Below are 27686 nucleotides of genomic sequence, written 5' to 3'. Positions count from 1 at the left end.
AGGCATGTAATACACAACAGAATATAATTATTTAGCACTGCAGTATGTTATCTATGAAAGTTGTTAAGAGAAAAAATCCCAAGAGTTCTCGTCATAAGAAAAAAATGTTTTCCTTCTCTTTAATTTTTTTTATCTATATGAGAGGATGACTATTTACTAAACTTGTGATAATAATGTCATGGTGTATGTAAGTCAAATCATTATGCTATACACCTTAAATTTACACAGTGCTGCATGTCAACTATATCCCAACAAAGCTGGTAGAAAAAAACAAAAATAAAATAAAGGTGAGCAAAGCCAACCAGCTTAAATAAAGAATAAAAATGAAAAAAGGGAAAGAGCACTCAAGTTAGTAACATGGACATCTAGAGATTATTCCTCTCGAAAATAGACATACAGGACAATTAACCACAGAAGATAATCAGTACACAGCTTTAAAATGATGATTACACCCGAGTGATGAACTTACCTAGATTTTCTCGAAGGAGCCAAGTAAGTACAGAATCTCTGTAGGGAATAAAATCAGTTTTCTTCTTCTTCTTACTCTGTTAAACAGAAAGAAATGGTCTGAGCCTCCCTTATTGTTGTTAGAGAAGAATAATTCACATGAAAGGCAAGCCACTCTAAAATCCCCAAGTAAATTAAATTACAGTAAGACCTCATCACTGTTGAAATTTAACACTCAGCAGCTTCAGTTCTTCACAATACCTACGATGTTTACTTTTATATTTTATTTACTTTTATATTTTATTTTGTTTACTTTTACTTTTTTATACTGTTTACTCTTTACTTTTATACTTTATTTCAAAAAATTTACAACATATACAGCAGTTTAGAGAGTAGTATAACAAGCTACCACGAATCCATCATGCAGCTCCACCTGTATCAATATTGTACAATGTCTCAATGATCCCTCAAACACTTTACTACACTTTTTCCCTGAACCCTTTTGGAGGAAACTACAAACTCCATCCCCTTTTATCCCTGAACACTTCAGCAGATAGGGACATTATCTTACACAGTCACAGTTCAATAATCAAACCCAGAAAATTTAACACAATACTATTATCCAATATTCTGTCTTTTATAGCTTATGTGGGGCAAATCCAACATTTCACCTATAAACACTTCAGGAACATATCTCTAACAGAGAAGGACACTATTGTGTTTTGTTTTTTAAAAAAAACCTAACTATAAGATCATTCTCAGACTTAAAACTTAACAATCATTCCTGGAGTTCCGGTCGAGGTGCAGTGGAAGCGAATCTAACTAGGAACCATGAGGTTAGAGGTTCAATCCCTGGCCTTGCTCAGTGGGTTGGGCCACAGCTCTGATTAGACCCCTAGCCTGGGAACCTCCATATGCCACAGATGCGGCCCTAAAAACAAACAAACAAACAATTCCTTAATATCATCTAATACCCAATCCTCAAACAATAATTTTTACTTTTACAGAAGGGCAAAGTAAATCCTGTGCACTCCAGACTGGATATGTAGGAGTAATTTATTGAGTTGATGAATTTACTTGGCCAACCGCCAAGTCATCAAGTGGCTTACTGCATATCTAGTAACTCTTTAATAGTAATACACATTTAGTTTCTTTAAAAGGAAATTATGTCCAAAATGAATCCAATCATTAGAATTAGGACTCAAAGTGAAAAGGTCTAAGAAAGTGATATAATCTGCTAATCGGGAATTTCATAAAGACTGCAAGGTAAATTTTCTATATTTATCAAGAGTTTATTCCTACTACTCCCTCTGTGGCCCTTTCATTATCACAGGATAAAGCAAAAAGCACCAAAGCAAAACCAGTACTGAAATGGAGAAAATTATATCCTCTGAAAGTGAGAAACAATACAAAGACTTAATGTAAATAGCTACTCCAATATCTGCTGACTACTGTGTCATGATAATTTAAGAAGCTACTAAGGGCAAAGCCAGGGTTCAGTGATAAACATCTTCTCAGTAATAGGCAGTTTTGTAATCCATTTTTGATAATATCTATGATTAAGTTAAACGAAGGATGATTTACTTCTTGCTAAAGCATAGGTATTCAGAAAAGAGTACTAAGGAGCTGACCTCTGGTTTGTTAAAGAGGAAAGGAAATAGGCTAATTGGCACTTGAATTCCATCCCATCAAAAATGTTCCCTACATCTCATCCCACTCCACCCACAGACCACGTTCCACCAATTAGAAAGTCATTTCCCACAACAGGTTCTATTTTTAATTACATAGACTTCTAGCCACAATTAACCCTCTCATCATTCACAGCTGAGTGGGACTTTCATGCCACCATAAAATTCCTGAGGCCAGAAACCGCAGCTTATCCTTTTCCAGTTCCCCGATGTACCTAAACACGCAGCTGTGTCTATGATTAGCACTCAAAACACTGCAAGGTTTAAAGTGTGCCAGTTAGAGTGACCTCCAACAGTACTGTAAAAATAAGCAGTGTCAATTTATAAAATTTGCTATTTTCAGTTCTGTCAATTAGGCTCAATTAAGGAGTAACTAAATGAAGAAGCATAAACAGAACTTCAATCTCTTTCATTTGAAAATACTCCAAAATTTTAGCCATTTCTTCTATATTTGCTTTCATACGAATAATCTCAACTGTCCTCATATTCACATTTTTTTAAAATATGTGTTTCAATAGTTACCTAAGAAGCTTTACTTAGATTATTAACCTCTCTAAAAAGAAACATTATTAATAGATAGTAATAATCCTATTTCTACAAGTGGAAATAACAATACATCTTAAGTCATCAAAAATTCATGCTTATTACATAAAAACTAAAATTTATTTCTGATCTGTTATAGTTTATGACACAAAGTTTTAAACAGGGTTTTATAAGAATGATTATTAAAAAAATCATTTGTGGGAGTTCCCGTCGTGGTGCAGTGGTTAACAAATCTGACTACGAACCATGAGGTTGCGGGTTCGGTCCCTGCCCTTGCTCAGTGGGTTAAGGGTCTGGTGTTGCCGTGAGCTGTGGGGTAGGTCGCAGATGCAGCTTGGATCCCATGTTGCTGTGGCTCTGGTGTAGGCCGGTGGCTACAGCTCCGACTGGACCCCTAGCCTGGGAATCTCCATATGCGGCAGCAGCGACCCAAGAAATTGCAAAAAGACAAAAAATAATAATAATAATAATAATCATTTGCAGCAGTTCCCACTGTGGTGCAAGGGGATCGGCAGCATCTCTGCAGCACTAGGAAACGAAGTCGATCCCTGGCCCAGCACAGTGGGTTAAGGATCCAACGTTGCTGCAAGCTGTGGAGTAGGTCACAACTGCGGCTTAGATCTAGTCCCTGGCCCAGGAACTCTATATGCTGAGGGGCGGACAAAAAAAAAGAAATCATTTGCAAAATTTTGTTGCACAGAGTAATGTGGGAAATACATAAATACTTTGTATACTTTTCTTATGGTTGATATGGATATTAATAGATGAGCAGATGGACAGGGTAAATTAGAATTATCACTAAATTTTAAATCTTCATAGTTCTTGGATCAAGATTAGATATTTGAAGAATGTCCATACTTATAAAATGTCAAATAGAAGAGATGTTTTAATCTAAGGTGGCTTCTTCCAGTGAACAGAACAACAATAACAAAAAGAGCACTATGTTTTATTAATGTTTCTGTAGAAGTACAGAACATCCATATTTTTTGTTGTTGTTGTTGTTGTTGCTATTTCTTGGGCCGCTCCCGCAGCATATGGAGGTTCCCAGGCTAGGGGTCGAATCGGAGCTGTAGCCACCGGCCTATACCAGAGCCACAGCAACGCGGGATCCGAGCCGCGTCTGCAACCTACACCACAGCTCACGGCAACGCCGGATCGCTAACCCACTGAGCAAGGGCAGGGACCGAACCCGCAACCTCATGGTTCCTAGTCGGATTCGTTAACCACTGCGCCACAACGGGAACTCCCAACATCCATTTTTTTATTCTATGATTCGTTTTGCTTTACATTACTTTTTATTTTATTTATTTATTTTATTTTTAGGGCTGCACTTGTGGCATATGGAAGTTCCCAGGCTAGGGGTTCAATTGGAGCTACAGCTGCTGGCCTATAGCACAGCCACAGCAACACCGGATCCTAAACCCACTGAGTGAGGCCAGAGATCAAACCTGTGTCCTCATGGATACTAGTCAGGTTTGTCAACTGCTGAGCCACGACAGGAACTTCTATTTTATTTAACAAATTCATATATTTAAAAACATTTCATGAGTTCTCGTCGTGGTGCAGCAGAAATGAATCCGACTAGGAACCATGAGGTTGCAGGTTTGATCCCTGGCCTCACTCGGTGGGTTAATGATCCAGTGTTACCGTGAGCTGTGGTGCAGGTTGCTGACACAGCTTGGATCTGGAGTTGCTGTGGCTCTGGTGTAGGCCAGCAGCAACAACTCCGATTAGACCCCTATCCTGGGAAGCTCCATATGCCTCGGGAGTGGCCCTAAAAGGACAAAAAAGACAAAAAAAAAAAAAGAAAAAAAGAAAAAAAAAAATTCCGGAGTTCCCATTGTGGGGCAGTGGAAATGACTCCAACTAGTATCCATTAGGACCTGGGATCAATCCCTGGCCTTGCTCAGTGGGTTAGATACGGCGTTGCCGTGAGCTGCAGTGTAGGTCACAGACAAGGCTCGGATCCTACATTGCTGTGGCTGTGGTGTAGGCCAGAAGTTACAGCTCCAATCGGACCCCTAACCTGGGAACTTCCATATGCTGCGGGTGTGGCCCTAAAAAAATTTTTTTTCAATGCAGATACTACCTCTATCGCCAATGTTACTCTTGTGATTCAGAACAATCTATTAAGTGCTCTATTATTTATACAAAAGAGCAGTAATACTTTTTTTTGCTTTTTAGGGCCACACCCGTGGCATATGGAAGTTCCTAGGCAAGGGGTCAAATCAGAGCTGCAGCTGTCAGCCTAAGCCACAGCCACAGCAATACAGGATCCAAACTGTGTCTGCAACCTATACCACAACTCATGGCAACACCAGATCCTTAACCCAATGAGCAAGGCCAGGGATCGAACCCACATCGTCATGGATATCAGTCAGGTTCTTAACCTCCTATGCACAATGGGAACACCATACATTCTGGAATCTCTCTTTAGAAGTATAAAAGAAAAATCTATTGTCTCTGGATTAATAAGGAAGCAAATAATGTTTTCTAGATGCAGCTTAACTTAATTTCAGAGCCTGTACTTTATGTATAACCAAAGAGTAGAAAAAAATTTTCGATGATTTAAATAATCCATGACTTCATGGGGGGAAACAAGATAATACAAGAGGTTTAAGAAAAATATACCAATAATTTGAAGAAACCAGCTATGTTTTAGAATGGTACCCTTAAGAAATATCTTTTAGGAATTCCAGTCATGGCGCAGCAAAAACGAATCCGACTATGAACCATGAGCTTGTGGGTTCAATCCCTGGCCTCACTCAGTGGGTTAAGGATCCAGTGTTGCCGTGAGCTGTGGTGTAGGTCACAGACATGGCTTGGATCTGATAACTGCTGTGGCTGTAGTGTGGGTGGGCAGCTGTAGCCCCAATTTAACCCCTAGCCTGGGAACCTCCAAATGCTGTGGGTGCAGCCCTGAAAAAAAAAAAAAAAGAAAAGAAGTATCTTTTACTGCTCTTCAAGAGGTTCACAGGAGACTTCTTCAAGCAGCAATCCTACAGATCACTAGGAGAAGCAGCATATGATAACACAATGTGCAAGCTTCCTCAAGTTTGTTTCTTGCTCCCTTATTCATTCTCCAAAGCACACACCATGTTCCTTAAATCACTCTGGTGTGCAGTCTCACGATTCATAGGTCACCCTAAAAAGCAATTCTAAATTCCAGAGCTAGAAAACAAATAGCAGGAAGTTTTTGGAAGGTTCCATTCCTACTTATGCCTCCATACATCCAGCTGAGGATTTAAAATCATTACAATTGATTCTATAGCTACTTCATTTCTGCCAAACTTCACCATACCTTGCTGGTGCAGTTATCCTACAGATGTGAAAGCATTTAAGAGAATGAAAACACAGGATAAGCCTCCAAATAGAAAATATTTTGTTTAAATTTTAAGTCATAAATTAAATATGACTTCTTAGAGACAAGCAAGAAAACATTCAATTCTTTGTAGGGATTCAAAGCAGGAATAAATTAAATTAGAACAGACAACAGTAGTCCCTTAGCTTCTAACCTAAGTAATGAAGCCCCTTATATAAAAATGGTTTCAGCTTTAGTGTCCCATTGCTAAGGTATAAAAAAAAATAAAACTATTTAAAAAATATATTATTGACCCACAAAATCAACTGCATTCACCAAGGCAAACTGTACAAAATATTCTAAAAGGTACAGTATCCTATGTAGAAAAAAAATCACATAAAAAAGAATATGCAATAAATATCCTTGGTTTTTATGAGAGATACAAAATAAGGCTCAAATGGTCAAAACTTCAGGTTTCTGCAAAGACCTAGTTCTAATTCTAGCTTTTACAGGCCTACATTTACTTTTATTTTCCTTAATCACTTTTACTTTCAGTACAAAGTGTGATATACCTAGTATCTTATCTGGAAACCTCTAAAAGGGCACAAGCAAGATTATATAAAAGGACCAGAAAAGGAGAGCCTTCATTAAACAATCATAAAATATCATCTAGTACATTTTCTGAACTGACAAATTTTTCCCTTACACTGAAGAATAATACTTACCACCTCTGCCAGGGCTGAAATGACTTTACCCAGAGTCGTAAGGGACTTATTAATATTTGCTCCTTCCTGAAATCAATACCAAACATAAAAGGATTACGACAAAGAATTTCTACTATTATCACATCACATATACTACATAAAATACAATTAGCCATATGCTAGCATTATTTGTTTTTTTATAATCACAAACACTAAAAACCTCCTTTAATTCTATTTATGTATTTCTTTTTTTTGCTTTTTAGGGCCACACCCATGGCATACGGAGGTTCCCAGGCTAGGGGTCCAAATGGAGCTACAGCCTCTGGCCTACACAACAGCAACATCAGATCCGAGCTGCATCTGTGACCCATACCACAGCTCATGGCAATGCCAGATCCTTAACTCACTAATCAAGGCCCCAGATCAAACCTGTGTACTCATGGATGCTAGTCAGATTCATTTCCGCTGAGCCACGATGGGAACTCCGTAACTCTCAATCTTTCCTTCTCTCCACTTCTTGACATACCAGGACCACCTGCCTAACTCACAGTCCTAAAGTATCATCAAGATGTCTGTCCTCCAAAAACTTACAGATGCAGCCTTTCCCCCACAACTCACTGACATGAAGTTTCTCCTCCAGTTAAGCATGTCTCTAGAGAAGTCCAAGTTCTTTCCCACATCTGGATCTTGTGTATCCTTTTCCCATTACTGTCCCTGAACTTATATCTAACCAAATTCTGACTGTTTCTCAAAATACAATTCTATTTTCACCTTGAGCAGAAGTCCTCCTTAACTATTATCACATATCTTTTCATTGAAGTTACAGATCAGAAGTTAGCACAACTTTTTGGTGAAAGGTTTTGTGGGTCATGTGGTCCCTGCTATAACTTCTTAACTCTATCACTATAGCATGAACATGGCCACAGACAATGCACAAACAGAGGCAGCTGTGTCCCAGTAAGTTGTATTTACAAAAATGGGCAGTGGATCGGATTTGGCCAATAGGCCATAGTCTGCTGACCTGTGTTATAGAACATTTACTGACTAGGCTATTTATTTGGTAAAATAAATACCTTTAATCGAGTCCCTTTGGCGCCAGTTGAATCAGCCCGTTCACTTCCAGCAAGATCCACCAAGCTGATTTTACTGACCTGGTAAAGAGCAGTAACATTGGGGAAATTAACAAATAAGCAAGGTAAAAGTAGAAAATACTTAGAGGCAAGAAATTCAAAGATTAAGGCATTGAGAACACTAAAAATATTAATTAAGCCCCTTGTATGTGGCTTAAGAAGACAGACTGTAGTCAATTTAAAGAGCAAGCAAAAAAAGTTTACAGCAATTATCTTGCTTTAAAAGAAGTTATTTTAGGAATTCCTGTCATGGCTCAGTGGTTAGTGAATCCGACTAAGAACCATGAGGTTGAGGGTTCTATCCCTGACCTTGCTCAGTGGGTTAAAGATCCAACGATGCCATGAGCTGTGGTATAGGTTGTAGATGGGGCTCGGATCTGGCGTTGTTACGGCTCTGGCGTAGGCCAGCAGCTACAGCTGCTATTAGACTCTCTGACTGGGAACCTCCATATGCCTCGGGAGCGGCCCTAAAAAAGGCAAAAAAAACAAAAAAACAAAACCAAAAACAAAAAACCAAGTTATTTTAGGAGCTCCCTTGTGGTATAGTGGGTTAAGGATCTAGGATTGTCACTGCAGCAGCCTGGGTTGCTGCTTTGGCACAGGTCTGACCCCTGGCCTGAGAACTTGCACATGCCACAAGTGTGGCAAAAAAAATAAATATAATTAATAAAATAGATAATTAATTTAAAGATAAACATATTTTAAAATGTCATAAAAAGACATAAAACTCATTAACCTATTAAATGACATGTTAAAAATGAAGCTTCTAGTTCTTTTGTGGCTCAGTGGTTTAAGAACTCAACTAGTATCCATGAGGATGTAGGTTTGATCCCTGGCCTCACTTAGTGGGTTAAGGATCAGGTGTCACAGTGAGCTGTGGTATAGTTCACAGACAGCTTGGATCCCCACTGCTATGACTGTGGTGCAGGCCAGCAGCTACAGATCTGATTTGACCCCTAGTGTAGGAACTTCCATGTGCCACAGATGTGGCCTTATAAAGAAAGAAAAAAAATGAAGCTTCTAGCAACTAGAACTCTCATACACTACTAATCCTTAAGAAGCTAAACCTACACCTACTTTAAGACTAAACCATCCTACTCCTAGGTATTTACCAGCAAAACCAAACACAAGTATCCACACAAAGACCTGTACACAAATGTTCATGGCATCTTCATTTGTGACGATCAGAAACTGGGAACAATTTAAATGCGTATCAACAGATGAATTAATGTGTGAACTGTGACATATCTACACAATGAATACTAATCAGCAATAAAAATGAATGAACTAATGATACACACAACATAGATGAATCTCAAAATCATTATGCTAAGTGAAAGAAGCCAGGCAGAAAATAGTATACACTACACGATTCTATTTAAACAAAATCCTGGAAAGTCTAAACTGATCTATAGTGACAGAAAGCAAACCGGGGACTGCCTGAGGGTACAGGAGAGTACAAAAGGGCATAAAGCAACTTTGGGAGTAATGGAAATTCACATTATCCGAATCGTGGTATTGGTTTTACAAGTACACAGCAGTCCTCCCTTAGCCACAGTTTCACTTTCCACAGCTTCTGCTACCTACGGTCAACCACAGTCAGAAAACAATAGAGAGAAAATTCAAGAAATAATTCGTAAGTTTAAAGTGCGTCATTCTAGTAGCATGATGAAATCTCACCCCGCCCGGTCCCGTCATGCCCAGAACGTGATCATCCCTGTGTCCAGCCTATCCCATGCATTAGTCACTTGGTAGCCATCTCAGTTACCAGGTAAACTGCTGTGGTATCACATTATTTTACTTAATAATGGCCCCAAAGTACTAGAACAGTAATGCTGGTAATTCAGATATGCCAGAGACACCTTAGATAAATTATTTCCTTTAAGTGAAAAGATGAAAGCTTTTGACTTAAGGGAAGAAAAAAAATCGTATTCTAAGGTTGCTAATGTCTACGGTAACAACGAATTTTCTACTCATGAAATTGTGAAGGGAGAAGAAATACATGCTAGTTTTTCTCTTGCACTTCAGGTGGCAAAAATTATGGTCACCATGCGTGATAACTGCTTATTTTTAGTTAAGATGGAAAAGGCGGGAGTTCCCTTCATAGCTCAGTGGTTAATGAACCTGACTAGGATCCATGAGGATGCAGGTTTGATCCCTGGCCTCGCTCAGTGAGTTAAGGATCTGACGTTGCCGTGAGCTATGGGGTAGGATGCAGATGCAGCTCAGATCCTGTGTTGCTGTGGCTGTGGCGTAGGCCAGGGGCTACAGCTCCAATTTGACACCTAGCCTGGGAACATCCAGACACCATGAGTGCAGCCCTAAAGATCTTTGTAATAGCCAACACAATAAATCTAACTTCAGATTTAGAAATCTAGCTGCTGCTACTCAGGAATACAGACAGAATAGAAATCAATATAAACTTATTATTAATAGTAGTAACATAAATTTATTCTATGTCAGGCACTAATATATCTACTTAACTTATATTAATACTTGTTCCTCTTTACCAGTTATATGAGGTTAGAGAAACTGAGGCACACAAGTTTAAGTAACTTGCCCAATATTAGTTGAAAAATGGCAGAGCCAAGATCTAAAGCAAGTGGTTCAATTTCAAAGTCTACTACACACACACACACACACACACACACACACACTTTTTTTTTTTTTTTTGGTTTTTAGGACTGCACTCAAGGCATATGGAGGTTCCCAGGCTAGGGATCTAATTGGAGCTACAGCTGTTGGCCTATGCCACAGCCACAGCAACACAGGATCTGAGCCTCGTCTGTGACCTATACCACAGCTCATGGCAACGCCGGATCCTCAACCCACTGAGCGAGGCCAGGGACTGAACCCTCAACCTCATGATTCCTAGTTGGATTCGTTCCCACTGCACCACAAGGGGAACTCCAAAGTCTAATATATTTAGCCAACCACTGTAGAAAAGGAAAAATTAACAAACCCAGGTATTTGAAGAACATCAGAAATGCTGTGCAGTTTTTTTCCCCCAAGAATAAAACATCTTGTCCACTTGCTTGCTCAGTTTAATTCCACATTAACATTATCAGAGCTCAAAAAAGTAAAACATACATAGCAGAGAAATTAATGAAATAATTAAGAGGTTCCAGTCAAGAAGAAAAGGATTTTCTCTGTGCTTAACTCTCTTGCACAGAGTATTTGAGACTCAAAAAAGTCTTGTATTGCTTTTTCTTAACCCTACTTTCTTTTCTTCTTTTTAGGTTCGCCCATGGCATGTGGAACTTTTGGGGCCAGGGATGGAACTCATGCTATAGCTAGAACCAGAGCCACAGCAATGACAACAATGGATCCTTTACTCACTAGCTACCAGGGAACTCCTTAACCCTATTTTCTGTCTTGCAATTTCACTTAAGAACCCAGATTCAAAACTGGTTTAGAGTGGAATAAAAACAAGCAGAGGAGTTCCCATCATGGCACAGCAGAGACAACCCGACTAGGAACCATGAAGTTGTGGGTTCGATCCCTGGCCTTGCTCAGTGGGTTAAGGATCAGGCGTTGCAGTGAGCTGTGGTATAGGTCGCAGGTGCAGCACGGATCTGGTGTGGCTGTGGCTGTGGCTGTGGTGTAGGCCGGCAGCTGCAGTTCCAATTAGACCCCTATCCTGGGAGCCTCCATATGCCTCAGGTTCGGCCCTAAAAAGCAAAAACAAACAAACAAAAAAACCCAAAAAACAACAAGCAGAAAGTATAAAATACTTTCCATAAAGTAAAAGGGCAACATTCTTCCCTTCCACAAAATGCAAAAGGTAGCAAAAGAGACTTTTGAAGATCCTCGTTCCACACAACTCCAGCCCAGACACTGAAATTTTCCTACCTTCTCAGTGGAAAGGTTGGTCTCATTATCAAGTTTCTTCTGGGTAAAAACAATGGTAAACACAGCATGGGAACGGCTGCTTGTTTCATTCATGTTGGTGGCTGCCACTGTCCTAAAAAAAACAAAGGTGACCATGTGACAATGGAGTTCTTAGATGAACATTAAAAGGACAGTAGCCTCCAAATCATAAGCATAACAATCATAAGCGACAGCTTTAAACTTATTCAGATGAAAAGATTGTCACTTTCACAAAAATGCTCTCAATATACCTTATTTGTTTTACCCTCCAACTCCAAAGGCACCCCATCAGAATCATTTTTCCTACTCCAGCTATACCTTTAGTAATCACTGAGGCATTTAATTTTTATTTTTCATTAGGTGTTCATTTATTCCAGAATCAGTTACTACCACAGGCATGGGATAACCAACATTTCAGCACAACTTGATCAAAACCTAGTAGTAAAACTTAACCAAACTTCTAAAATGTTTCAGCAATTCAATGTTTGGATGAGAAGAATACCAAATATGCTAAAGCCCCTGCTTCTCCAGCATAGCCAAAGGGTCAGGACTCCACAGTTAACTTTCATAGCTATAAATGTGGTCTCAAATCCTTAAGCAGGAGCAAAGGGCCTCAAAATGTACCAAAGATTTCAGCCATTCCTCTGTTTCCCACCATACCTGGCTTTGTTCCCAGCATCCATGAGGTCAGCAATGTCTGTGTAGGAAGTGACTGCCAACTTTGACAGATCCTCCACATATGGGCCAAGAAGTGGATGTTCACGCACACGCAAGTTGCCCTTGTTTTTGGGATTTAGCAAGTCTCGTACTCTTTCACAGTAAATTTCCATGTAGCTCACCTAGGAACATATTTTTAAAGTAATTTAGGACTTAGAAAAAGAAATCTTAAACATTAAAAAGATTTTGAAATCTTTTCATCTTTTAATTTTTTTTATTAAAAGCTCTACAATTAGGAGTTCTTGTTGTGGTTCAGCAGGTTAAGAATCCGAAATAGTGTCTGTGAGGATGCAGGATTGATCCCTGGCCTTGCTTGGTGGGTTAAGGATCCAGTGTTGCCACCAGCTCCAGCCTGGTTTGCAGATGCGGCTCGAATCTGGTGTTAACTGTGGCTGTGGTACAGACCCGCAGCTACAGCTCCAATTTGACGACTGGCCTGCGAAATTCCATAGGCCATAGGTGCAGCCTTAAAAAGAAAAAAAAAAAGGCAAGTAGAGATCAGCAACCTTTACAAGGTGAAAGGCGGTAGTTTCAGACCCTTCCATTCTATTACCAGTAGCACAGATACCCTGGGTAGGTCAGAACCAGCCTTCTGACTTTCTCAAGAAGGACAAGGGGACAAACAGGCTCTCTCAGCATACCATAGTTGCTACTTAGGCAGAAAGATATTTTTAGTAGCCACTTATCGGTTATTAGTTGTTTGTTTTGTTTTTTTTTTTTTTAATGAATGCTGTTGTCCATAATTAGGGATTGCAAGTAAGATTACTCCAAAAGGGAGTTCCCGTCGTGGCGCAGTGGTTAAAGAATCTGACTAGGAACCATGAGGTTGCAGGTTCGGTCCCTGCCCTTGCTCGGTGGGTTAACGATCTGGCATTGCCGTGAGCTGTGGTGTAGGCTGCAGACATGGCTCAGATCTCGCGTTGCTGTGGCTCTGGCGTAGGCTGGTGGCTACGGCTCCGATTGGACCCCTAGCCTGGGAACCTCCATATGCCGCGGGAGTGGCCCAAAAAATAGCAAAAAAAAAAAAAGATTACTCCAAAAGCTTGGAAACAAGATTTCTATTAGTTGGCGTTGCCGTTGTGGCTCAGCAGTTAGCGAACCCGATAAGCATCCACAAGGACTCGGGTTTGATCCCTGGCCTCACTCAGTAGGTTAAGGATCTGGTGTTGCCGTGAGCTGTGGTGTAGATCATAGACGTGGCTCAGATCCAGCGTTGCCATGGCTCTGGCATAGGCCAGCAGCTACAGCTCTGATTGGATCCCTAGCCTGTGAACCTCCATTGGCTGTGGGTGTGGCCCAAAAAAGACAAAAAAAAAAAAAAACCCAAAGATTTCTATTAGTGTTAAAAGCAAGCAACAGCATCAATATTCCAAAGCAGGAAAGACAAGAGACCAGCAACTCTCACACTTTGGCCCTGCTGAGACCAAAAATATATCTATCAGGAGGGGAAGGGTTGGGCTGCATGGGAGCTGACTTGGTGGCAGGACCTATCCAAGTCTCATGGGGAAAGGGGAAACCTCAGGCACTTGTCCCATCAGCAGGACCATTCCTATCATGGACATGGAGGTGTTAGGTTGTAATTTCTCCTTCTGAAGCAAATGAACATTTGTCTAATCAACTCCTTTCCAATCCCATGCTCACCAAAAAACCAAAAGGGTTCCAAGAGAGGTCTGCCCACAGGAAGGCCATACCCCAGTCTTGCCGATATTACCCTGGTCAGAGCAATATTTCTTCCTCATGGGAAAGCAACAAACAACATGCAGTTTTCCCAACATCAGTCAAATGTGCTTCACACAAGAGTCTGACTTTGAAGGACTTCTAGGCAACCAAAGCTCTGAAGTGGGAAAAATTCACCAAAGTAAGCCTCACTACAATGCTCCCCTAGGAATAAAACACTTCTCTGTCACCAAGATATTCAAGCATACAATATAACTTCAGCATTTTTCCACTTTAAATTTCTATAGAAACATTTTTGAAGTATCTGAAATAGAACCGTATCTCCATTTCTACTGCCTTTTTTTCCCCCACTCAGTCTTTGATGTGACTATATTTATACTGTATTTTAAAATCAGTTTTTAAAATACTGAGAACCCTCAAAAAGTAAAGTAATTGATCCATTATGAGACTAAAACAAAAGGACAACATTCTTTCTTTTCTTTAAAAAATTTTTTTTCTTTTTATGGCTGTACCTGTGGCATATGGAAATTCCCCAGCCAGGGGTCAAACTGGAGCTGCAGCTGAGGCCTACACCACAGCCATGGCAACACCAGATCTGAGCCCCATCTGCGAGCTATGCCGCAGTTTGTGGCAACACCAGATCCTCAACTCACTGAGCAAGGCCAGGGATCAAACCTGCATCCTCAGAGAGACAGTACTGGGTCCTCAGCCCTCTGAGGCACAATAGGAACTCCCATTCTTTCTTAAAAAGCAGGTCATCCTACATGAGAATCTGAAACGGTACCTTTAATCATTCTCATGTACTTAAAACTTACACATACAATCCTGAATTCCAGGAAGATATTATATCTTCTTGGGAAACTTGCTGTCCCTTTTCACACAGGTATGACACTAGGGGAACCCAAATAACCTGAGTAAAGGTTGATATGCTCTGTTACTTATTCTCTAACAGGCAAATTCATCTGGAGCCATCAGTATTTCAGAACCAATCATCATCAGAGACCTCATCTGTCAAATTCAATTCACTGAGCACCATTATCTTCCAAGCCAATTTCTAGGCACGTGGCATACATCAGTATATAAAGATCCCTGCCCTAGAGAAGCTTATGATTCTAACAAAGGATACCGAAAATAAACAGCAAACATAAAAATAATTAAAGTATTATAAGTAGGTTAGAAATGATAAGTACTATGGGGAGGGGAAGAACAGGGAAAGAGAGATCAGGAGAGCTGGGGAAACGGTCAAGCTGCAGAATCAGAATTAAACAAAGTGGTCATGGCAGGTCTCATGAGAGGGTATGATTTCAGTAAAAGACTTAGAGGTGAAAACTTAGTCACAAAGATATTTACGGAAAGAAAATGTCGGGCCAAAGGAAAAGTAAAACGTAAAGGCCCTGAGGTAGGAATGTTCCTGGTGTGTTCAAGAAACAGGAAAAAAAAAAAAAAAAAGCCAGTATGACTGGCATGGAATAAATCCCCGAGAGAAGACAGAGGGCCCATAAATGTAGGAACAACAAAGTATCAGCTAGGTTCCACCCTGCACTCCAAATAAACCTGTAAAATCCAATAGGAAAGAAAATGGCATCTTCTTTTATTACTTACAAGTTCAAAAACTTCAATCACATTGTCACTCTCCCTATCCTTTAAATTTATTTAAAATGTGTGATAGGAGTTCCTGTCGTGGCTCAGTGGTTAACGAATCCGACTAGGAACCATGAGGTTGCGGGTTCGGTCCCTGCCCTTGCTCAGTGGCTTAAGGATGTAGGTTGCAGATGTGGCTTGGATCCTGCATTGCTGTGGCTCTGGCAAAGACCTGCAGCTACAGCTCCTATTAGACCCCTAGCCTGGGAACCGCCATAGGCCACAGGTGCAACCCTAGAAAAGATGATTAAAAAAAAAGTGATATTTTAATATGAATGATTAATAAAGATATACTGAGTTTCATCTGCTATACATTTAATATTCAGAGAAGAACAGTTAAGGATTTCCCTGATGGGGAAAAAAAAAATAGTTACAGGATGAAACAGGCTATTTAGAGAATTCATTTTAACAAAATATTTTTTGAGCAGCACATTCTCCTTTTGGTGCATGACAGTCACAAGGCAGAAATCTTTAAAATTTATAGAACCCATTATGACATAAAGAAAAAAAAGCAGCTAAACGGGTCAACTAGCAATCATTTAAGTCCTATAGAAAACCACAAAATATACATTTTTTTAAATCTAGAATTCGCTTAAAAAATCGACTAATTTCTCTAAACAACAGGTTATTATTAACAGAATGCTTAATAATTTGTTACTATGAAACTGAATACCAAAAATGGGGAAATATAAAACAAAAGCTTCATAAAGCATTTGTACAGAAAATAGGAAATGTTTATGAAATGAACACATATAATTCCAGAGAACTCTTCTCAAAAGAGCTAGGGTATATGTACTAGAATAGAGAATAACTTTCCAAGATTAGAAACAACCAGAAAGGGGAGAAGAGATTTAACTATGTAATATTTTAAAAACCTATGCCTGTCAAAAATCATTATTAATAATATTAAAGGGGGAAGTGTTCACACAAATCTGTAAGAAAAACATTACAATCCCCAAATATAAATAAGCATATGTATAATTAACAAGCTGTTTAACCATGCTAATAATCAAAGAAATTCTAATTTAAATAAGAGTGAGGAATTTTCCCTTACTGAATTTGCAAAAATTAAAAAACAAGCTAAAGGTTGATAGGAGTTCCCGTTGTGGCTCAGCAGTAAGGAACCCGACTAATATCCATGAAGACATAGGTTTGATCCCTGGCCTTGCTCAGTGGGTTGAGGATCCAGCGTTGCCATGAACGGCAGAATACATCGATGGCTTGGATCTTATGTTGCTGTGGCTGTGGTGTAGGCTGGCAGATGCAGCTCTGATTCGACCCCTAGCCTGTGAACTTCCATTATGTCTCCAAGTGCAGCCCTAAAAAGCAAAAAAAAAAAAAGTCAACAAAGGCTTACACCCTCCTGATGGAATTGAAAATTGGTACAGCCTTTCTTTCATGCAATGACATGCAGAAGTTCTTGGGCCAGGGATTAAACCTGTGCTATAGGAAGTTCCTGTTGTGGCGCAGCAGAAAGGAATCTGACTAGGATCCATGACGTTGCGGGTTCAATCCCTGGCCTCATTCAGTGGGTTAAGGATCTGGCATTGCTGTGAGCTGTGGTGTAGGTTGCAGGCAAGGATCAGATCCCATGTTCCCATGGCTGTGGTGTAGGCCAGCTGCTGTAGCTCTGATTGGACCCCTAGCCTGGGAACCTCCATATCCCGTGGGTGCAGCCCTAAAAAGACAAAAACCCCCAAAAAACCCAAAAAACAAAACCTGTGCTACAGCAGCAAACCAAGCCACAATAGCTCCTTAACCCACTGCACTTGTCAGTGTTTCTTTCTAAAAGGCCATTTGGCAATTCAAATGTATTTTCTGACAACCAAAATACATACAAAGGAAATAACAGAAAATAAATCCATAGACTTATGAATAAGGACTTAATTGCAACATTATTCATGAGCGCCAAAACTTAGAACTAGCCAAAAAGTACAGAATTGGGGAACTAGTAGTGATCTATAGCTCAGTCATAACTTGGAACCATTTAAAACTAGTATTTGAGGAGTTCCCTGGTGGTTCAGCAGGTTAAAGACCTGGCACTGTCAGTGTGGTTCAGGTTGCTGTTATGATGTAAGTTCAATCCCTGGCCCAAGAACTTTCACATGCAGCAAGAACAAAATGAAAATAGCATTTGGGAATGGAGTAAAGAGGACTCTGTTCTTAACCCACAATTATACTTACCTCTACAGAATAAGACATTTCTTCATTACAGTTGTCATTGATTTTCTCAAATAGTTCTTCACACAACTGTAGAAAACAGACAGAAAGAGGCATGAAGAGCATAAACCAGAGCAGTACTAAGGTACCCACGAGTGCTAAAGGAATTCATGAGATCCCTTTTCTCTTTCTTTAAGTATTAATGTTATCGACATCAAAGGGAAATACTTTGAATGAAATAAAACAAAGTTTTAAATACATTCTTCTCATCTAATCTCAACTCTCCCTCACCAATATCATCTCAATAATGTTTCCTTAGAAAGAAACCACATTTAGGGGAAGAGGAAGAATTACTTATGTCACTAATTTCAACTCTTCATACTATTACAGAATTAGCTGTGACTCTAGTATCAGTACTAGAGGAGTAAGACTAACTGTAGGAGTAAAACTACTATTAAACCATACCTTGTACATTTATTACTCATACATATGTTTTATTACATGCTGTCAGTTAGTATAGACATTATAAATAAATACATACACACATGTATAGAGAGATAACACAGCATTTAAGGAAGTAAATGAAGGCACTTTCAAGAATAATTTTGATTCTATAAAAATTTTCCCTTTACCTTTGTCTTAAAATTCCAACCCTATTACACAGTAAAATTCCACTCTATTACACAGTAACATTAATTTTTCTGAATCAGGAAAATTATAAAATTCCACTCTCCCTATCCTTTGAGTTTATTTTAAAATATGGGCTGTTTTAATAAGAATAATAAAAAACCCACTGAATTTTCATTTGCTCTATGTCTAGTATTAACGCAATGAACATGCATTCGAAAAATGAACTATATTTCATGATTCTCTAGAAGTCTAAATAGAATTTAGAATGTATTTTAAGTGGCAGTTTCTAAATAATCCCAGTCTTTTAAAAAATTCATACGTTGGCATTAAAATATAATATCCCAAAATCCTACCAGAAAAGAGGTATGTAACTATACAAGACTTACAATAGCAAACAAATTAAAGCAAAGAGAAGGAGAGACTAAGTGGGGTTAATGGGATAAAATGAATACTACTACTTGCTATAATCTATAAACAGCTATTTTACTGCCAAAGAAATGACTACACAGCAGTAAAAGCAAAGACTCCAGAACTACCTTGCCTACTTTTGGATTCCGGCTCTTCCACTCACTCGGGCAAGTGACAAGATCTCTCTGTGCCTCAGTCCCATCATGTATAAATGAGAGTTAGAAGAGCACCTACCTCTCAGGGGCACATGAGGAAGAACAGATGAGCTAATATTTGTAAAGCATGTAGACCTGTCCTGGCACATGGTGAGCATTACATAATATTTTCTTTTATTAGTATTACAATTATTACCATTACTACAACAAAGGACAATTTCCAAATCTTTTTTTTTTTTTTTTGGTCATTTTTGGCCACCCCGTGGCATATGGAGCTCCCTGGCCAGGAAACAGATCAGAGCCAGAGTGGCAACCTAAGATGTAGCTGCAGCAACACTGTATCGCCAATCCACTGTGCCAGGTCAGAGATTGAACCTGTGCCCCAGTGGCTCCCAAGACACCACTGATCCTGCTGTGCCACAGTGGGAGCTCTTCCAAATATGTCTTGATACAGACATGTACTTTTTAGAGGAAAAAAAATATGCTAGTACATTTAATTTTTTTCTGAAAATATCCTAATCCTTATTAATAATTAAGCATTTTAATTATACAGCTGAATTAAAAATTATAAGCCAATAATCCATTTGAAATAGCAGCTACTACCACCTTAGGTATTTTATTTTCAGAATATAACGATGGCCACACATCAGGCCTAAAGTAAAAGAACACTTTAAAATTAATCCCAAATATCCATTAATAAAAGCAAACTGTGTTCCTATTATTGGCAAAAGACACTCCTTCGAGGAGTTCCCCTCATGACTCAGTGGGTAATGAACCTGACTAGGATCCATGAGGATGCGGGTTCGATCCCTGGCATCACCCAATGGGTTAAGGATCTGGCACTGCTGTGAGTTATGGTGTAGCTCAACTACAGCTCAGATCCTGCATTGCTGTGGCTGTGGTGTAGGCCAGCAGCTGTAGCTCCGATTCAAACCCTACCCTGGGAACCTTCATATGCTGAGGATGCAGCCCTAAAAAGCAAAAAAAAAAAAAAAGGGCACTCTTTCTAAAGGTGACTAAGTCACAACTCTTCTCCATTCTCAAACAAAACAAAGACTAACCGCTCTTTTAAAAAAAATCTCAGGTTGGGAGTTCCCATCATGGTTCAGTGGTAAAGAACCTGACTAGCATCCATGAGGATGGTGGGTTTGATCCCTGGCCTCACTCAGTGGGTTAAGGATCCAGTGTTGCCGTGAGCTGCTGTGGCTCAAATCCCTGTTGCTGTGGCTGTGGTGTAGGCCGGCAGCTGCAGCTCCAATTCAATTCCTAGCCCGGACATTTCCATATGCCACAAGGGAGGCCCTAAAAAAAACAAAACAAAACAAAACAAAACAAAACAAAAACTCAGGTTGTTCAAGCTTAAAGTGGTAGTGTTCACTTAATAAGATAAAAGGAAAGGCATTCAAAAAACAAAAATAGGAGTTCCCATCGTGGCTCAGTGGTTAACAAATCCGACTAGGAACCATGAGGTTGCGGGTTCGATCCCTGCCCTTGCTCAGTGGGTTGACGATATGGCGTTGCCATGAGCTGTGGTGTAGGTTGCAGACGCGGCTCGGATCCCATGTTGCTGTGGCTCTGGCGTAGGCCGGGGGCTACAGCTCCGATTGGACCCCTAGCCTGGGAACCTCCATATGCTGTGGGAGTAGCCCAAGAAATAGCAAAAAGACCAAAAAAAAAAAAAAAAAAAAAAAACCAAAATAATCACATTGTTAAAAGGTGATCTATATATGAACTTGTGGGAAAAAAAATCAGATCAACAACATCCCTAGGTGTCCCCAGGATACAGAACAGAGACTGGTACATACTCTCATTTTTTAAAGATGCTGGTAACATTGTTCAGAAGGTAAAATAACATGACATTGGATATATAGCAGAACTGTTACAGAAGGTCAATTTTCCCACCTTTAAAGACAAACATGAGTACATATCAATCTTGTCTACCACACTGATAGCTCCTCTGACGGAAAGGAACAGGTACTTTATCTTTATGTGAAAGGAATAGGTACTTTATCTTTGTGCCTCACATACAGTAGTCCCTGAATAAATGTTTGCTAAATAAAAAAAACTGAGAAAGAAACCGAGGACTAAGCGTAAGAACAAATGTTTTTCATTGTTTTCTTTTTTGTTTTTACCTGTGGAATGATGCCAGCCTGGCTTTCTTCTTGTTTACCCATCATTGTATAAGACTTTCCAGCGCCAGTCTGCCCATAGGCAAAAATACAGACATTATATCCCTCGAAGGCATGTAACAGCATCTCCTTTCCAATGTCATTGTAGACCCGATTTTGAGACGCAAAACAGGGATCTTCCGGCTATAAAGATCAAGAGGAAAAAGAAGTGGTGTTTTATTCATACTCCTTCCTATGCTTATTCAAAACTTCTATAATAAAAGTGTTTAGAATCAGAAGAATCAACTAAATATTTAAGTCCCCCCACATATATTTTTCTCATTAAACACACACACACACACACATGCACTATTAGAGACATCCAGGTCATCTATACATAAAAATATCTACATGAAATTATCTGATGTGATTAATGTAGTTTCATTACATTTCTATGGCCTTGAAAGTATCACTCTTATACTCATAGGGAGCTCCAAGAAAATTTTCCTAAGTGGAAAACAGGACTGGAAGATCAAAGATCAAGTCCACCAATAAAAATATTTCTTTGAATTTGCTCTACGAGGTGTGGCTATTTTTCGCAATAAACACAGTCTTCAGTGATGAATGTTTTCCAATCCCTTTCACAGGCCTTTCCCTTGGCAATCAGGCTTTGCAATAGTTTAAAACATCTCCTAACACAAAACAGGGGGAAAAAAAGAACAAAAACAAAAAGCATAACAAAGAGATGCAGAAGCAAACTCTAGGAACAATCCCTAGAAGCCAGCAAGATTTTGGGGTCCTTTGGGGTGAGGGTATACTGTGAAGGGTCCTACTCTTCATTTCCCTAGATGTTGGTGATCTTCGCCTTCCTTGTGGACCCGCAGACTCTTTCAAAATGTTTAAACCCCACACTGTTCTACTACACAGTTCTGTGAGAACACTCACCGAGGTGTGAGACCAGTAGGAGTAGTCAAAGCTGAAGGACTTTGGAGCTTCCTTTGGGTTCTTTGGGTTAATAATACCTAAAGGATGAAAATGTTTTGATTTCATAAGTCACTCAGTTAAATGTTCTTTAATTCAACATGATGTTATGTTGGAAGCTCAAAACATCCAAATCAGTAATTTTGTACCACTGAATCTGAACAGGGCAACCAAAACCCCAGAACAATCACATTTTTAATAGGTAGGACCTATATATTGAACTTGAAAAGAATGAGACCAACAACATTCACTAGATGTTGTCAGGATTTACAACAGAGCCTGGTACATAGTAGGTGCTCAGGAAATACTTTGAGACTGAATCTTAGGTAAGTTAGCAGACCAAATTTAGAAATGGGCCATGTTACTATTTCAAGATACTTCATAAGGCCAGAAATATTTCAAGACACCAGAAATAAAAATCAGAAAATTATTCAATTTATCCAAACACTATGTGAAACAAACTCCTTTTACCTACTTAAGAATGCTTCATTGGAAAGTTTTATTTTTATTTCTGAAGTCCACAGCTGATAATAACTAATAGATAAGTTATTACATATATATATATATACACACATGTGTACATACATGGATGTGTGTACACACTAGAATCACAGACCTCTAAATCATCTGCAGAAGCTCATAAACAGTAAAATTGCTTTTGACTGAAAAGTACGAAGTCTCGTCGCCCATATTAGAAGTGATCTGTGGTGTGATTAATCCAGTCACATACTTCAGGGACTGACTGAAAGCTGGGGCCTGGCTTCCCTTCCTCCCTCACCCACATGAAGCTTTAGCACTTCATATTTCACATGGAATAGGATCTTTAAAACATGTGGTCATGAAATCTTCTCAAAGACCATGCATCTCAACCAATCCACTTCTCTAAGGCCAAGACCACGTCCCAGGCTATCAGTGAGATCAGGATTAAAAAATAAATCTGTCCCGGGCAGCTGCTGCTCAGGACACAAATAGCAACAGTTGCTACGGTGCTTAGTTCTCTCTGGCTGGATTCCACAGGGTATGGCCACACTTATGTTCCAACCTCAAATGCTGACAGAGTATTAATAAGGCGCACACTGCACATAATCATGTGACAAGAAGACATAGTTCCAGAAAGAACATCTCCCCCCACACAAATGGTAACCTAAGCAAAGAAAGAAGTAGGCTTCTAAACAAAAGGCGCTACCTATGGAGATTTAAAGAACAGTCAGCATTCATGGAGCACTTACTCTGAGCTCTAAGTACTTTCCGAGCATTAACCCATTTAATCCTCCCAACCACTCAATGGCAGATGTTTCACTGTCCCCATTTTACAAAGAAACCATCACAAAGAGGTTAAGAAACTTACCCAAGGCTGTGGAGCTAGCTAGTGGCAATTCAGGATGTGAACTGGGAGAGGCTGGCTTCTGAGCCCAGTCACCCACCATGTAAATACTCCCTATATGCGGTGATCACCAAGGCAGACACAAGAAGGCACTTCTATGTGTAGGCACATGTTTATGAACCCCCGAAACTGTACCGCAGGCATTGTTTAGAACTCTCCTTACCCATCTGAAACTAGGAATTATTAGAATTATATAGTTCCTAAAAGATGAAAGACCACACACACCAACTCCACCAAGAAAAGGAAACTGATATCATACTTTGTGAGCCAGATTCCAGGTTTCAGTGGCTCAGCAATAAGGACAATAACAAGATGTATAATATGACCCCTAAAGTAGTCTTCACCACTCAAAAACAGGGTTAAAATAAACACTTTCTAACCTCTAGGAAATATGCTGTCATCAAACTTTTAAGCCATACCTCATTCGTTCTTTTAACTACTCACTGCCAACACCGATTCCGCCAAGACGACTTAAGAAAGAGCTAGTTTTTAGATCCTACCCTTCTGTTCTCTTTTACCTGGTAAAGAAAAACTACACCAGTGAGTAATTTCCTAGATTCACATGAAATCCTTTTCCACTTCCTTAATGTACTCTTCTATCCCAGATTGTTGAGACTTCTGAAACTAATAAATTTTCCTAACTTCCAGCTTCAAAACCAAGCTGCCTTTAATTTTTATCTATTTTTTCCTTCCTGCTATTATTTATTTCATTCAGCACCTGGATGTATGAATTCATTTAACAAACTTTCTTCTGGCACATTTGCTGTGTATTGTTAGGTACACAAAGAAAGATCAGAAAGATACATCCTCCTGCTGAATAGCATTGAGAACTTTGTCTAGATACTCACGTTGCAACAGAAGAAAGGGTGGGGGAAAAAATGTAATTGTAATGTATACATGTAAGGATAACCTGACCCCCTTGCTGTACAGTGGGAAAATTAAAAAAAAAAAAATTAAAAAAAAAAGAAAGATACATCCTTTGTTTTTCCTTCAAATTTGAGTTTTTGAAATTTATTTTTTATTGAAGTAACACAGATTTGTAACACAAGTTTCATGTTTACAACATTATATTTGTACTTTTGCATATTACTACACCAAATAACTGCCTCCAGACAACAAAATCCTTTCTTTTTTTTTTTTTTTTTTTTTTTTTTGTCTTTTTGCCATTTTCTTGGGCTGCTTTCATGGCATATGGAGGTTCCCAGGCTAGGGGTCTAATTGGAGCTATAGCCACCAGCCTACGCCAGAGCCACAGCAACGCGGGATCCGAACCGCGTCTGCAATCTACACCACAGCTCACGGCATCGCCGGATCGTTAACCCACTGAGCAAGGCCAGGGATTGAACCCGCAACCTCATGGTTCCTAGTCGGGTTCATTAACCACTGCGCCACGATGGGAACTCCCTCCTTTCTATTTTAATATAAGTAAATCAGAATATAATTTTTAAAAGCTATTTTATATGCTATGTCAAACAAGATGAAATTTATCCACACTATTTAAAAGATTTTAATTCCTAAATGAAAGATATTTCTTTAAGACACCTTGGAAAAATGCAAAATTCAATATTCTTATTACTTGCCTTGGGGGAAAGTACAAAGACTCAGAATCTATGGGTAATTTCTATGTTAGGATGGGTAATAGTTACAGGATCATTTGTTTTATATATATATATTTTCTTTCTTTCTTTCTTTCTTTTTTTTGGCACCCTGAACCAGGGATCACATCACAGTTCAACCTAAGCCACAGTTGTGGCAACATCGGATCCTTTAATCCACTGTGCCAGGCCAGGGATCGAACTTACATCCCAGCCCTCTCAAGATGCCCCCAATCCCATTGCTCGACAGAGGGAACTCCTGTTTTATATTACTGTTAATATTTATATATACATTGCATTATCTTGAATATATGAAATACTTCCTAGTAAAAAAAAAAAAAATTAAAATTCCAGAACTCTGCAAAGGAAAAAAAAATTGTTGAGCTCAGCACTTGAGCTCATTAGAAGCCCATGAACTCCACTATTATTTCCAACGACAATGAATTAACATTCTCAAATGTGCCAAAGGATTTTTCTTTCTAAATAACAACTGAGATCTAACTCACTTCCTTTAACCCAACTAAGAAACAGGATGTTTCCAACCATTAATAAAAGAGAGGAGGGGGGAGAGTGTACATGCAATAGAAAGGATATAGGATTTGGAACCAAAGGACCAGCATCAGCAAGAACAATTAAGAAGCATATTTAGATTTTTTTGTGACCTTGGGTATTGTTTGTTACACCTCTGCATCTTCTCTAAAACTGAGATAATACCAAGTTCGCAGAATTAAATGATTAAGTACATATAAATGTTAATTTTCAAAAACAAGTATTTTATTTTGTTTTAAATTCTATTCATGTTTGGCGGGTATGGTAACAATATTTCATGGTTTTTAAACCAAAGCAAAAAAAGTTCACTAACTGATAAAATAGGCTAAAGCATAATATAAGAGTACAATTTATTGGCATGAATGTTAGTACCACATTGGAGTCCTTTAGACATGCCAATAGAATCTCAGGTGCTCCACATTAAAAACCCTTTCAGGATGTGGACCGTGTCTTATGGATGCTCTACACTGCCCTACACCAAACCAGCACTCAAATGAATGTCTTCCATAGCTCATGTACAATTTTTTTGCTTTTTAGGGCCACACCTGCAGCATATGGAAGTTCCAGGCTAAGGGTCCAATTGGAGCTGCAGCTGCTGGCCTATGCCACAGCCACAGCAACGCGGGATCCAAGCCATGTCTGTGACTACACCACAGGGATCCTTAACCCATTGAGCAAGGCCAGGGATCGAACCTACATCCTTCACGGATACTAGTGGGGTTTGCAGCCCAATGAGCCACAACGGGAACTCTCTCATGTGTAATTTTAATTTCACTAAATCCTGTACTGTTTTCAGGAACATTAAAAAAAAAAAAATTAGGAGTTTCCGTCGTGGCGCAGTGGTTAATGAATCCGACTAGGAACCATGAGGTTGCGGGTTCGATCCCTGCCCTTGCTCAGTGGGTTGACGATCTGGCGTTGCCATGAACTGTGGTGTAGGTCGCAGATGCGGCTCGGATCCCACGTTGCTGTGGCTCTGGTGTAGGCTGGCAGCTACAGCTCCGATTAGACCCCTAGCCTGGGAACCTCCATATGCCGCGGGAACGGCCCAAGAAATGGCAAAAAGACAAAAAAACAAAAAAACAAAAAAAAAACCCATATAACTATACAATATACACATAAAATACCAGTAAATTTTTATCAACTTTCACAATAAGAATACAGACAGAATTCTATCACTGAAAGATTGGCAATATTTAACACAGTGATTCAACGTCAACTGAGCTAGGAGTTCTCTGGTGGCACTGTTTGGGGAGCCAGGATTGTCACTGCAGAAGCTTGGGTCTCTGCTGTGGCGTGAGTTTGATCCCTGGCCCAGGAACTTCCAAAGATGGAGGCACGGCCAAAAAAAAGTCAACAGAGCTAAAATACATTGTGCAGGACTTCTAATTGTCTCTCAGAAAGCATGCACATATGGATGGAATTATAGGAATTACAGAATATGTTCAAGATATAAATCGTATGGGAATTCCCGTCATGGCGCAGTGGTTAACGAATTCGACTAGGAACCATGAGGCGGTGGGTTCAATCCCTGGCCTTGCTCAGTGGGTTAAGGATCCGGCGTTGCCATGAGCTGTGGTGAGCTGTGGTGTAGGCTGCAGATGTGGCTTGGATCCTGAGTTGCTGTGGCTCTGGCATGGGCCGGCGGCTACAGCTCCAATTAGACCCCTAGCCTGGGAACCTCCATATGCCGCAGGAGCGGCCCTAGAAAAGGCAAAAAAAAAAAAAAAAAAAAAAGATATAAACCATACCTTCACCAAAGTAAAAGCTATTACAAATGTAGTTAAGTCTCCCAGAGTCACGTGTCATCAGTAAACAGGCTTCATCTAAGACAAATCAACACTTTTTCTTCATGGAATGAACTCAGGTATATTTTTGAGAACTAGAGTCAGAACATAACTCTACTTTAAGTGCTGTATACTTCATATTACTTTATCTTCTATAAAAATCACCATTTCATGCCATTTTTCAAGATTCCTCCTGCACCTGAGACTTCCT

The 27686-nt window shown here is 39.5% G+C and overlaps 1 protein-coding gene across 28 annotated transcripts in view; it reads right to left on the bottom strand.

Moving 5' to 3' along the window:
* The window catches only part of KIF1B (kinesin family member 1B), a 168023-nt gene that overhangs the window by 105707 nt on the left and 34630 nt on the right, over positions 1–27686 (bottom strand). For 16 of the 28 annotated variants that reach the window (XR_014807045.1, XM_021095315.2, XM_021095322.2 and 13 more), the window contains exons 3-10: positions 22125–22201; positions 21204–21383; positions 17903–17968; positions 12344–12522; positions 11666–11777; positions 7757–7834; positions 6705–6770; positions 470–545 (exon numbers count right to left, since the gene is read on the bottom strand). Coding sequence is in view for 27 of the 28 variants with exons in the window: in XM_021095315.2 (XP_020950974.1) it covers positions 470–545; positions 6705–6770; positions 7757–7834; positions 11666–11777; positions 12344–12522; positions 17903–17968; positions 21204–21383; positions 22125–22201 (834 nt within the window). In the remaining variant the exon portion in view is untranslated. Of the gene's footprint in view, positions 1–469; positions 546–5979; positions 5998–6704; positions 6771–7756; positions 7835–11665; positions 11778–12343; positions 12523–17902; positions 17969–21203; positions 21384–22124; positions 22202–27686 lie in introns of all 28 variants that reach the window. The other 12 variants (XM_021095313.2, XM_021095321.2, XM_021095317.2 and 9 more) reach the window with 1 other exon arrangement.

This window comes from Sus scrofa, chromosome 6, assembly GCF_054392235.1.
Source record: "Sus scrofa isolate SSC_HxYL_T2T_F1_AM1 chromosome 6, Sscrofa_HxYL_maternal_Yorkshire_Landrace_v2.0, whole genome shotgun sequence".
Taxonomy (NCBI): domain Eukaryota; kingdom Metazoa; phylum Chordata; class Mammalia; order Artiodactyla; family Suidae; genus Sus; species Sus scrofa.
The sequence above is the reverse complement of the archived record's forward strand: the minus strand, read 5'-3'. Positions and strand labels throughout refer to the sequence as shown.